Source organism: Leucoraja erinacea, chromosome 36 (genome assembly GCF_028641065.1).
Source record: "Leucoraja erinacea ecotype New England chromosome 36, Leri_hhj_1, whole genome shotgun sequence".
Lineage (NCBI taxonomy): Eukaryota > Metazoa > Chordata > Chondrichthyes > Rajiformes > Rajidae > Leucoraja > Leucoraja erinaceus.
In genome coordinates, this window is record NC_073412.1 from 7,244,685 (window position 1) to 7,258,087 (window position 13,403).

The 13,403-nt window shown below is 42.7% G+C and overlaps 1 protein-coding gene across 1 annotated transcript in view; it reads right to left on the reverse strand.

Moving 5' to 3' along the window:
• Window positions 1–13,403, reverse strand: part of ppip5k1a (diphosphoinositol pentakisphosphate kinase 1a) — a 149,172-nt gene that overhangs the window by 104,232 nt on the left and 31,537 nt on the right. The window contains exons 3-10 of the mRNA XM_055662793.1: window positions 12,580–12,775; window positions 11,637–11,727; window positions 8,211–8,296; window positions 6,245–6,399; window positions 5,164–5,265; window positions 3,268–3,429; window positions 1,984–2,105; window positions 592–693 (exon numbers count right to left, since the gene is read on the reverse strand). Coding sequence (XP_055518768.1) covers window positions 592–693; window positions 1,984–2,105; window positions 3,268–3,429; window positions 5,164–5,265; window positions 6,245–6,399; window positions 8,211–8,296; window positions 11,637–11,727; window positions 12,580–12,775 — 1,016 coding nt within the window. The remainder of the gene's footprint in view (window positions 1–591; window positions 694–1,983; window positions 2,106–3,267; window positions 3,430–5,163; window positions 5,266–6,244; window positions 6,400–8,210; window positions 8,297–11,636; window positions 11,728–12,579; window positions 12,776–13,403) is intronic.

A 13,403-nucleotide genomic window follows, 5' to 3' on the forward strand; every position in this document is an offset into this window, starting at 1 on the left:
TGAATGAACTCAGGGGGGCATCTGTGGATGAAGACTACCGTTTGGCGTCAGGACCCTTCAAAGCTCGAGTGGAAAAGAGATGGTTGGAAGAAGAGCTGCAGGAAAGGGGTGGAGCAAGAACTGGCAAGTGATAGTTGGATCCATACAAGGAGGGATTGATTGCAGATGCAGCAGATGGGAGAGAGATGGGTAGAGAGCCACAAGGACTGGGGGTGATGTGGAGAAAACAAAATGGCTACAGATGGTGGAATCTGGTAAGAAAGGAGTGAGATATAGAAACAGAGGGAGGGATGGTAGACTGAGGGAAATGAGGGTGGAGAGGAAAGATGGGACCCAGTAGGAGTGGGTGATGATCAGAAGATTTCAGATTTCAAAAATCGAGCATCTGCAATCTCTTGTTTCCCTGCTCTTATTTAGACAATGATTTTGAATACCTCTTGGAACCTCCCGTCCCAAGCAGAACACCAGCTCCTCGAACTTCCTTGCATAACTGTAGTCTTTCATGCCAGGTAGTTAACAATATTACACACAGTTTCACATGGTTAAGTAGGCCAGACCAGAACATGCGCAAATGCCGGGGCTTCAACTTACATGGTTCCCGAGGTAGTTGGAACAATGGGAATATCTTCGGCCTCTGTGGGTATGGACCATGGTATCTGCAGTTGTGGGGCAAGCTCCCGCATAATTATGTTACTGGGGGGGGGGGGGGGGGAAAGCAAACTAAATTCAATTGCTTCATAGACCGAATATATAAATACTGTATTTAAAACAAGAGAAATGTTGACCCACCCTCCCCCGGACAAATATGTACTTCCATACTCCCATTTAGACTCAACTTTTCAAATGTACAAATAAGTGATAAAAGGCACAGTACTTCTACCCTGTTCTGTCAATCGGTAGCTCCATCTTGCAAATGTTCAAAAACGTTATTGCATCAGTATGGGGAAGAGAGACCAAAGACCCTTAATCCTCAATGCTTCTATCTAAAATAGGCAACCCCCTTTATCAGGCCATGATCCTGCCCTGAAGAACCCCTACATTGATTCTCTGGGTCTGGGATGACCGATATCCAACAAACACGACCACCATCTTCTGTGAGAGATGCGATTCCAACCACTATGGAGAGGGACCAGCAAGTAAGTATGGAAAACCAGCAAGTTGCTCTGATAGAGGTCTAGTGAAGACACAGGCTAAACTCTTAGCTGGAACCGTTCTACAGTACACCAGTGGACTAGCAGGCTCGAAGGGCCAAACAGCCTCCTCCTGCACCTATTTTCTATGTTCAGTATCTCGAGGCACAATTATTGATTCCATTTAAATCCCACATGACATGGTAAATTTAAATAAACACATTTGAAATTAAAAGGTTATTATTGGTAATGATGACTATGAAGCTAGTGGACTGTTGTCATAAAATGCACCTTGTCCTCCAAGGATAGGAATATCTCATCATCTTCTGTTCAGACCATGTTCATCTACAGACTCGCCTATACTGGCCTCCCCAAAGAGTGAATGACCAAGACACCATTGGTGTCTTTATTGTCAAATGCTCAAAGTGCAAACACACAATGAAATTATTTTCTTACAAACAGTCCAGTAGAGTATCGCTCACCTAACCACATCCTCAATTAGCAAGGGTACAGGAATAGTCTATTGAGCCTGCACGCAAGAGGCTCCAAGTTTCGGCACTATTTTCAAAGTCCAATCCGCGCTCTATTTCTTCTAAGTGGTGTCCGATGCGGACAAGCTCAAGGCTGCTGCGGGCAACCAGCCATTGCCTTCCTTGGATACGACATCCCTCTCCTGGCCTGTCCATCTTTGTCCTCAAGGGGCGCCCTCTGAAATAACCCTCTCCAATCTAGTCCCACTTCCGCCTGTAACTAAACCCCCCACCCTCACACAATGGTCACTTCAACTTAAATGCTATTCTCACTTGCAAACCCTTGCACTGGTGCAATACAAGCAAAAATATTTGATGCTTACCCAAGGATTTTTGCGCAGTCGTCATAATATTTCATCGAATTTTTCACAAAGCTGAATCCATTGACGTCGCAAACATAGGAATGCCCATTGGCCCGCAACAGATCAAAACCACAGACAGTTTGCTATGAAAAACAAAATGGGCTCATTAATGCAAATCAATGCAACCTGCTGCCTCATGGCAATGAGAAGCTGGATCATACGGCACTTCTATAATCACCACAGAGTTGGTGAATCGGTGGAAGGCTGTGGAGGCCAAGTCAGCGGATATTTTTACGGCAGAGATAGATAGATTCGTGATTAGTGCAGGTGTCAGAGGCTATGGGGAGAAGGCAGGAGAATGTGGTTAGGGGGGAGATCTAGATCAGCCATGATTGAATGGCAGAGTACACTTGATGGGCCGAATGGCCTAATTCTGCTATAACTTATGACCTTATGAGCCAGTCTAAACGTATTCTTAAGAAAGACTAAATAAGAGACCAGTAACAAAATGATCAAAATAGGAAAACATGCAATACCAACAATTGAACCAGCATCACACAACACCATCAAATCAAGGCTTTGAAACATACTCTTTATGGTAAAACTCTAGCAAACTGGCATATTTGGTACAGTGGCAATGTTGAGAAAGCAAATTTTCTGTTCCAGTGGATATTAGAGCTATTCATTTTATTATCCCATTGTACATGGCAATTAAATACTCTTGACTCTCGACTAATTCCCGTGTTATACAGTTATATGATTTATTTTCCCCCCAGAGAACCCAATAGGCTTAAACAGTGCTGGAAATATACAAACACGCTGGGTCATTATGGGCTCCACCCTTCCTGAGGACATCTGTTGCTGGCCCTGATTTGTTCTGGCCATTTCTCACCTCCTCTGCCCACCTCTGCTTTCAGTCTGAAGAAGGGTTATGACTCTAAACATCGCCCATTCATTTTCTCCAGAGATGCTGCCCGACCCACTGAGTTACACCAGCATTTCGACTCCATCTTCGGTATAAACCAGCATCTGCAGTTCATTCCTATTAATACTGTGGACCCAGGCTGCAGCTTCTGCCCTATCAGTGTTCCCGACTCCTGATGTTGCAGACCCCAACCCCAGCTCTGGCTGCACGTTCTGAGTGTACACAGGAGCAATGGCTCACATTCCAGACTCATGGATGAAGCTGGTGCCAAATAAGGATTTCTGAACAATCTAATGGAGGATTATTGGTCTTTATATACTGCATATGGCATGATATTGTTGCGTCCTATGGTGCTTCCTGCCACAACTTTCCTAACTAACCTTAAAAGCTACACAGACTTTCCTGGCGACTAGCTTTTCCATGGCTGTTAACATCACAGGGTAACGAATCTCTTTGCCCTCACTGTCACGTTCCACTTTTCCATCGAGGGCTGGCGATTTGCGAGCCTCAGCATGAGCATAGTCCGGACCGACAGTGTATACCTGCAAGGAAAAGGACATTATGTTCATTGCATCTGCCCACAAACGATACAATCCAGATGACCCGCGATCCTTCTTCACCTTATCAGCTGGGAGTCAGATAATACTGAAAATACTCATATCAGGCTACATCTGTGGGAGGAGAAACAGTCAACATTACAAGTTGGAGACCCTTAAATTGGAGTTCTGACAAAAGGTCTCCAAACTGAACAATTGACTAGTTCTCTTCCCGCAGATGCTGCCTGACCTGCTGAGCATTTCCAGCATTCTCAGTTTTTATTTTATATATCCAGCAACAGGAGTTTTTTTGATTTTCATCCAGTATATGGGTTATGAATTTCTCCACAACTGCAGAGGAGCTACAGCACAACCTATTCTGAGCGTTGTAATCCTACCACACACTGCAGTTCCTGTGAAGAAACAGAATGTCGTTTAGCACTTAACGCCAAATGTTTTTTCAAAGAAAAGCAGCAACTTGTACTTTGTTACTTGATTGCGTGTACTTATTGGTCAAAGAACAGAAATCTTGAAATCAAGTTCATGTGAGTTTATTGTCATGTGTCCCTGATAGGACAATGAAATTCTTGCTTTGCTTCAGCATTTACTACAAACATTTAGGATTCATGGTTCTATGATCATGTTGAAAGATAGTGTCCACATCCACCCCTACAACAGAGAACTTTGCTCTCACCTCACAATGACCTCACCCAAATATTGAGATATACAAGTAGAAAATGGAACTGCAGATGGTGGTTTACACAAAAAAAAAGTAACTCTGCGGGTCAGGCAGCAATCTCTGAAGAAGTATCCCGACCCGAAACGTCACTTATCTATGTTCTCCAGAAATGCTGCCTAACCTGCGGAGTTCCTCCAGTACTTTATGTTCGATTGTGAGATACATCTCTCCCCCACCTCATGGGGACGGCCCTAGTTTCCACACTATGGAGGTAGACCCAGTCTTCATCACTGACCTGCCCAAGTTCACAGTGCACACTTTGAACGGAGCAACCAGAGCACTCTCTATGTGTAGGAAGGAACCGCAGATGCTGGTTTAAATTGTAGGCACAAAATGCTGCAGTAACTCAGCGGGACAGGCAGCATCTCTGGAGAGAATGAATGGGTGACGTATCGAGTCGAGACCCTTCTCTGAAGAAGGGTCTCTGAAGCCTGTCCCGCTGAGTAACACCAGCATTTTGCGTCACTCTCTACTCATGATGCTATCAGAGCCATCAGCAGGCACTAAACCTTAAGTGGAGTTACCGGATTCTGACTAAAAGCCCCGTCCCACAGTACGAGTTCATTCCAAGAGCTCGCCTGAGTTTGCCCGGATTCGAACTCGGAGATTTACGGTAATGGCTACTCGTCAGTACTCGGGGCTCTCGTGGACATTTTTCATCATGTTGAAAAATCTTCATGAGTCTTCCCGTGCTTACCTGCCGTTAGCGAGTCTTCCCGAGTGCCTGCCGTTAGCGTAACGAGCCGCTAAGAGACGTCCCCGAGCTCCGACATACCCGCTACGTTCATTCTCTGTGCTTACCAAGAGTTTGATTTTTTTTAAACTCGGGAGAGCTCTTGGAATGAACTCGCACCGTGGGACAGGGCTATAAGTTGTACATCTGAGAATAATGGTATTTATTATTTTTTTGAAATCGCAGGCAGGGATAAAATTAAAAGAACTCCTGTATGCTTTTCCCCTAAGCAGTAAGGTATAACAGCTTACTGAAGTGCGCACAGCACCTTTACATCTGTTCCATCTGTTGGCATGAACTCTTCGTAGATGTATGAACCAGTCTTACGCACGGTACTTTCAGGAGAGTAGACGCTGCTCCGGCTTCCAATCTTAAAAAGTAGATATCAGAAGGTAAAAATCAAATTACATTAACAGGCCGAAGATAGCCACAATAAGCTGGAGAAACACAGTGGGACAGGCAGCATCTCTTGAGAGAAGGAATGGGTGACGTTTCGGGCCGAGACCCTTCTTGATTCTGAAGAAGGGCCTCGACCCGAAACGTCATCCATTCTTCTCTCCAGAGATGTTGCCTGTCCCGCTGAGTTACTCCAGCTTTTTGTGTCTATCTTTGGTTTAAACCAGCATCTGCAGTTCCCTCATACATTAACAGGCCCATGTGTTCTAGTGATATCTGAATCAGAAGGTACAAGGGACTTGCTGGGCCTGGAAAGCAGCAACAAATACAAATTTCATTGTTCCATTGCCACTACATAAAACCAATAAACTTTTTTTTGGACTCGACATGAGAAGAGGTTGTACTTCAGTTATTTTGTTGTTCATTTTAACAGAGGAAATACTAGAGAGATCGGGAGGTCCCGAGCAGGAAATACTAATAAGATTTTAAATACGGCAAGATTAGGCATACTTTAAAAAGTTTGACTTTGTTATGTAAATACTCTCCATTTATCTAGTTGGGAAGAATAGGAGGATTTGTCATAATAGATATCTGTGAACTACATTTGAGGGGAAAATATGCATTAACTGAACCAGAATGGCACCCACAGAAAATAAAATGATGCAATTATTCTTTTTTTTTTTTATAAATGGAGAAACCTGGGAGGAAGTTAGCTGTTGTAAAAGAAGAAAAGATAATTATTTTGTATCTGGATATTCTGTCTGAAAAGCAGATTCAAAAGCAACTTTAAAAAAAAAAAAAAATGGAACTGGTTTAATATTTCTGGGTAAAAGGAAAATAAGCAGGGAAATTGAGCTAATTGGAGAACTCTCAACACAAGCATGATGGGCCAAATGGCCTTGTGTACTTTTACAAATGACTCATTATAACAAGCAAGGCTGTGAATGTCATACCTTGCGGAACAGCCTCTGGCTCCCTCCCCCTGCCGACACAGGGTAGTAAATGTACACATTGTGGTCTTCTGCACTCACAGGTTTCTCAACAAAAGGCTTCTGGAAGATTTCTCCGTTCACTTCGACGTGATCATCTCCTTCCACCAGGCTACACTCTGTGCAGGTTAAGAAAACACAGGGACACAGGATTTATTTGTCTGTGGTTTTGACTTTTAATCAATCCTTAACGTTACCAGGCAGAGGAAGTGGATTTGCCCATCAAACATGCCTCACTCAGTGACGGGTTACTTGTGACCGGTCCGCTCTCCAACCCCCGCGATTGTCGTGTAATCTTCCCTGCGGGTCAAAGAGGGGGCAAGAACCAAATCCAGTTTCCAAACAAACAGGAAAAGGTTATTCTATGGTTTTCAATTTTAGCATTCAGAGAAAGATTGCTGATATTGCAAGTTTCCATATCAAGACTAGTCCAAAGGCTTCATCTACTGCATCCGGTGGTCCCGATGGGTAAGACCAAGCATAGAATCAATTATCATTGTGCCAAACACTTGGTTAGCCCATGTCTACTGGATCTTCCAGGTGCTAACCATTTTAACTCCTCTGCCCATTCCCATACCGACTTCTGTCCTAGGCCTCCTCCATTTCCAGAGTACAGCCAATTGCGCTTGAATAGCTTACAAACCAACGATATGAACATTGAATTATCTTATTTTAGGAAACTTAAACCCCCCCTCCCTTCCCACCTCAACCCCTTTCTTCCCCCAGCAAATAAATAGATCTTAAAATTAAAGGTAGACAAAAGTGCTAGAGAAACTCAGCGGGTGAGGCAGCATCTATGGAGCAAAGGAAATGGGCGACGTTTCGGGCCGGAACCCTTCTCCAGACTGATGTAGGGTGGGGCGGGAAGAAGAAGGGGGGGGGGAGGGCAGTCAGAGAGGAGGTTGTAAAACTGTCTTCAGAGGGAGGAGGAGAATGACTTCTTCAATGTAGGCATACCTCGAGGAGATATCGCAGTGGAGTAGGCAAAATGTTCAAGGAGGAACTGCAGATGCAGTTAACAACTAAACAAAGATTTACAAATCTTTTGGATTACAGAATGTAAAAGTTTTCTAACTGGGCACCCCACATTATTGCCAATAGATTGTTAAAACAAAAGATGCTAAAATCATTGTTTAAGCAAAACCCAGAAAATAATGACACCAAGGCAACACAGTGGCACAGATGCTGCCTCAGAGCCAGAGATCCGGGTTCAATCTTGAGCTCAGGTGCTGTCTGTGAGGAGTTTGCACATTCTCTCTGTGACAGTGTGGGTTTCCTCTGGGAGCCCTGGTTTCAACTCCCATCCCAAAGATGTGTGGGTTTATAGGTTAATATCCCTCTGTTTTAAAAAAAAGCCCTAGTGTATAGGGATTGGATGAGAAAGAAGGATTACATAGAACTAGTGTAAATGGGCGATTGATTGTTGGCATTGACTAGGTGGGCCGATGGGCCTGGTCCCAAGCTGCATCTCCAAACTAAAACATTATATTCATCGATTTTTAAAGACGTAATATGCCCTTCTGTCTCTGCCCCTCCCCATTCTCTTTCTGCCCTCACTCTTTACACCCCACCCCCCCCTCTCTCTAGACGCACCTGCGATTGGGGGCTATGTGTCAGTGGATATGGCCGCTATGGGGTAAAAGGAGCAAATTAAATATATTAAGATAATATCAAGGGGGGTAGTTAGCGTGTGTGCGGGGGTGGTAGTTAGTATGTGTGATGCCACATGCCACCCCCCCACCCGCCGCACGTTGGGGGAACAGACCCAACGGGTCTGCACTTGGTCTAGTGTAGGTTTGAAAACACTACAATTTAAAAATAAATCAGATAAACAATAAATAAACAGGTTGAACTGGGCAGCAACATTGCAAAGGTAACCAGACAAATCACAAGAGTCTTGCAATGTCACTTTGTAGACAACAATACCAACCATCAGGTCGGGCCGGATCACGATTTAACACTGCATAACGAGGAAGATCTATTCCTTCTTCCTGCAAAATTCGATAGACTTCTCTCCTGCAAACATAAAAATAATCCAATTCTAATCCAGAAAACAAACGTTGATGCCTTACGATATTTCACTCACTCTGTATTTTGAATTTAAACGCAAATATAATAATTTTTTTCCAGAACATTCTAGGACCAGAGGAACATTTTTAGTACCTCAAAAAATTAACACATTATGTTTGGCCCCAAAGATAGACACAAAATACTGGAATAACTCAGCAGGACAGGCAGCATCTCTGGATAGAAGGAATGAGCGACGTTTCAGGTCAAGACCCTTCCTCCAGAAGATATGAGGAAGGGTCTCGACCTGAAACGTTACCCATTCATTCTATCCAGTGATGCTGCCTGTCCCACTGAGCTACTCCAGCATTTTGTGTCCATCTTCAGTGTAAACCAGCATCTGTAGTTCCTTCCTACACCTTTAGCCCCCAAGTCAATTCAGTAACAAAAACTTATTGCACAGAAACCTCTTTTCTCCCTCAGATGCAGGGCACAATCTGCATTTTCTTGAATTTTTAACGTGGACACTGCTATCTAATGCTCACTCGTAAAGGATTGAAAATCTGAAGCAAGATTGCAATAGCTCAAATATTTTTTTATTTGGAATCTTAACAACAAAATTTAAGCACCACATTTGTCCATGGATGGTCTTTGGAACAAAATGTAATTTGCTAATGCATCATAAGGATTGCAGTCTTTGGCAAGGTTTACAAGGAACTATGTGGCAATCCCATTAATATTTAATGACTACTAATCTTGTGTGTGGTGCTGCAGAACCGGAATGAAGCAAAGTGCAGCCTTCAGGTGATGTGAGGTTAGAGGCCAAAGGTAAATTAGAGCACAAGATAGACACAAAAAGCTGGAGTAACTCAGCGGGTCAGACAGCATCTCTGTCGAAAATAAATAGGTGATGTTTCAGGTCAAGACCCTTCTTCAATTAGAGCATGGTGTGTGTCAGAGCTGCAGCCCTCAATGCTGACAAGGATTAAAATCACAGCAAAGGTACACAAAAATGCTGGAGAAACTCAGCGGGTGCAGTAGCATCTATGGAGCGAAGGAGATAGGCAACATTTCGGGCCAAAACCCTTCTTCAGACTGATAGGGAGTGGGGGGGAGGCGGGGAGAAGAGAGGAAAAAGAAGGAGGAGCCAGTGGGCTGAGGTAGGAAGGGGAGGAGACAGCAAGGGTTAACAGAATTGTGAGAAATCAATGTTCATGCCACCAGGATGCAGACGCCACAGGCGGAACATGAGGTGCTGTTCACTTCTTATTAGAATTGCTGTCAGCCCTGGCTTCAGGGGTTGCTCACTTGCCCAAAGATTGATGGACTCAAAAGGAAGTGCCAGAGACTCAAGGACAAAAAGTCCAGTCTGATATTGCACATTAGCACCGATATGGTGCTGTCCACCAGAGACATTCTTACAAATCAGAGCATAACCGAGGTCCTGTCTGATTTCACCCAAAACCATTTCAAAGGCCAAGTGAATCATTTATCCTGCCCTGGACAATGTTTATCACTCTTTGTTAACATGCTGCTGTTCTTTACGTTAAACAGTGATGCTCTTTCATCAGATTATCGATTGCCTGCAAAATGCTTTGTGACAAGAGGTTTGTGATATGTCCCATGTAAAGGCAAATCTTTCTTTTCATAGGTATGGACGCTTTAATATTTTGGCTAGATATCTAGGCTTTCATAGGATAGATCACACTGGGTTTGGACAGTAACTTGTTCCATGCAGAAAATGACAATAATTCTGATGCAAAGAAAGCCATTTTCAGCAAGCATTTGATGGTGTACAATCCAGGTGGACTGCAGTCCAATGGTTCATCATAAAGAGAACTGGCAAGGAACAATATAAAACTGACCTCAGCACTCGGGCTGGAATGTCAATCAGTTCTCACTTCCAGTGGTTCTTTAATATATCCTTTGATGGAAATGTGCACGTAACTCAACAGCTGAGGACATGGTTACACTCTATAAAGCATTGGCAGGAGAGGGTACTGCTCCCTCTCACTACCTTTTCAAAAGTCTTTTAAGACAGATATGGATTGGATGGGTTAAGGGCGATGGGACAAATGGGACGAACCCGGAACACTAACTTGGTTGGCATGGACAAGGTGGCCGTAGGGACTGTTTCCATACTGTACAGCTCGGTAACTATGACCTACAGTGCCCTCCATAATGTTTGGGACAAAGACCCATCATTTATTTATTTGCCTCTGTACTCCACAATTTGAGATTTATAATAGAAAAAAATAAAAAAAATCACATGTGGTTCCAGATTTTAATAAAGGACATTTTTATACATTTTGGTTTCACCATGTAGAAATTACAGCAGTGTTTAGACATAGTCCCCCCATTTCAGGGCACCATATTGTTTGGGACATGTCGCCTTAACCGTTACATTTTAATGATTTAACAGTCAATCTACAGACAGTAGCTCAGCTCAAACAAGACCCCTTAAATTATGTATTTTTTCTTCCTGAAATTTAATTAACTGACAACTTTCTGCTTACATTAATACTTTAACACATTGGTAATGCATGCAAAATATACACCGCAAAACCACAAAAATGTAGTTTGAAACATAAATCTATTTATTTCGTATTCCATAGTGACCTCCGTGCCATTCGTTGCCAATAAGATTTATTACCCTCGGCTAGCCTGGAGAATACAAGATTATATCAATGCGCTTCCTAATGCCATTTTTTCCCATTCACTGTAATTGAAATGCGTTGTCTGTGCAAGGAGGGAAAAATGGAGCAGATAGTTTGGTACCTTAAGTCCGAGCCTGTGAGAACCAGATAATACAATCACCATAAGCTTTTACGAGATCATATTTGTTCTTCATTACTTTCCATAACTTTCCGAACAATGATTTGACTCGCACACAATGCAAAATCTGCAGAACTTCAGCAGCTGCCAGTTCTATCTACACATGCTGACCGCATGAGTAAACCATGCCAAAACCCAATCCGTTAAGCACAAAGTGGACCAGGCGCATGAATCTCAGGTAGAACTGGTGGTAGTGGTGGTGATGATGATTAGGAATGCCAATGACACTCCCCACTTCAGTTTGAGAGCAGTGTTGGCAACTGTACATTCCGAATGCTTAGTAAAGATCAACAATCTATTAATGGATCAAGTCTGCTTTTAGACCAATCTGATAGGGACGGTTCTGGAGTTTATCACCCAAAGAATGAACCAAGAGAGCTGAAATTACAAAGACTAAACTATTTTGACAGCATAAATTAGTTGAGGTTATTTTGGATCAAGAATAGATGCTCATAACTTGGAACATTTGTGATAAAAATTGAAAAAAAAAATAATTTTAACACAGTGTGCATACCTGTCTTGTATATAATATTGCATATTCAAGTCATTAATAAGAACGGGATTCCGGAGTTTTGCATAAGCCACTGCCTTATCCAGTGGAAAACCTGGAAGGTAAAGGAATAAAGAACAAATTATTACCCACCTCAAAATCTGCTAAATTCTGTGTGACATACTGATCGCACCAAAGGAAATCAAAATGTTAAAATGTGCTGCAACATAAACCAAAGCCGGCATTATACTAACACATTAGGTCTCAAGTATTTAACTCAACTCCTACCATCACGATGTCGACACAAGGAATGGCAGATGCTAGCTTACAGAAAAAACCCCACAAAATATTGGTTCAACTCTGCAGGTCAGGCAGCATCTCTGGAAAATATGAATAGGCCATTTTGTGTCAGGCAGAAGGAGGTCTGAAATGTTCTGACCTGAAACGTCGCCTATTCATGTTCTCCAGAGATGCTGCCTGACCTGCTGAGTTACTCCAACATTGTCTTTTTTCTCCTACCATCACTCATTATCAGAATTGATATTTGAATGAAGGCCCAAACTACCATCCAATGCAAATATAACAGTTAATTGGATTGGCAGATTAGACTTCATTTCACATAAATCAAAAAGAAAACATGATAATTTCTACTCTGCATTTCAGTCTGTAAATTTTTTACCTGTGAATCAGATAAGTGTTTACCCTTCAGTCTGATACTCAAGGACATACACTTGGGCCGTCAGTGAAGATCAGTAGCATGCCATCTCTTTAAAAACTTAGTTTGCCTGCACACGTGGATGATAAAGACCCCACAGTATTTTTTGAAGAACAGGTAGTTCCTCTAGTGTACCGACCAACATTCATCTTTAGCCAATTTTATTTGTGATAGTGTCTTGCAGTTTTCTGGTATATAAACAATTCCTCTTATGTACCTGCAGCTCTAACTTCCACCCATCCTACTGCTCACCTTTGGAATGGAAGGAGATCAAACAGTCGCATACTGGCCAGTTCTCCACAGGCTCATTTAGAACAACGTCCTCATTAAAAATGACAACACCGATAAACTCAAATTTACACAGACGTTCCAGGATCTGAGTCATTGGTTTCGACTTCGACTTCTTCGCCATCGCACAAATCCCCACCAGGATTTGTCGCTCAGGAGGCTAGACGTGAGGGGGGGAGGAAGGAGAAAAAATTAACTAGGCTGACATTTGTGAACAAATCGACCTTTTTAAATCTGTTGTCAAGGCACATCATCTGGTAATGATCACACTGCAGTTTTAGAATGCAGAAACCCAATTTGGCTGCCATAAAACTCCAAAAGTGCCTCAGTGGCTGTGAAACACTGGTATATCCTCAGGTTGCAAATGTAGCAACAGGAACACTTTATTCTTCCCACATAACCTATTAGCGTCAAGTGTTAAATGTCAGCACATGGAAATGCTCCACAGACTTTCAGAATTACATCCACCTACGTTAAAAAATATATTTTGGCTCATCCAAAGCAACAGGCACCATCAACAAGTAGCCACCTAATGAACAGTAGCCATCGTTTGTTAACACTTTAGGCACCCCATTAGACTGGCTGATATTACTGGACGGAGGCCTGAGCTAATAATCTCGAAACAAGTTTAAATCCCATCATAAAGATGGCGAGTGCAAATTCAATTAGTTAAACTCTAAATGTAAAACTCGTAATAGTAACCCCGAGACATCTGGATTGTTCTACAAACCCACTCAAAATAGTCTGTGTACAATTCCAGACCTACTGACGTGGTTTATTTCTCCAGT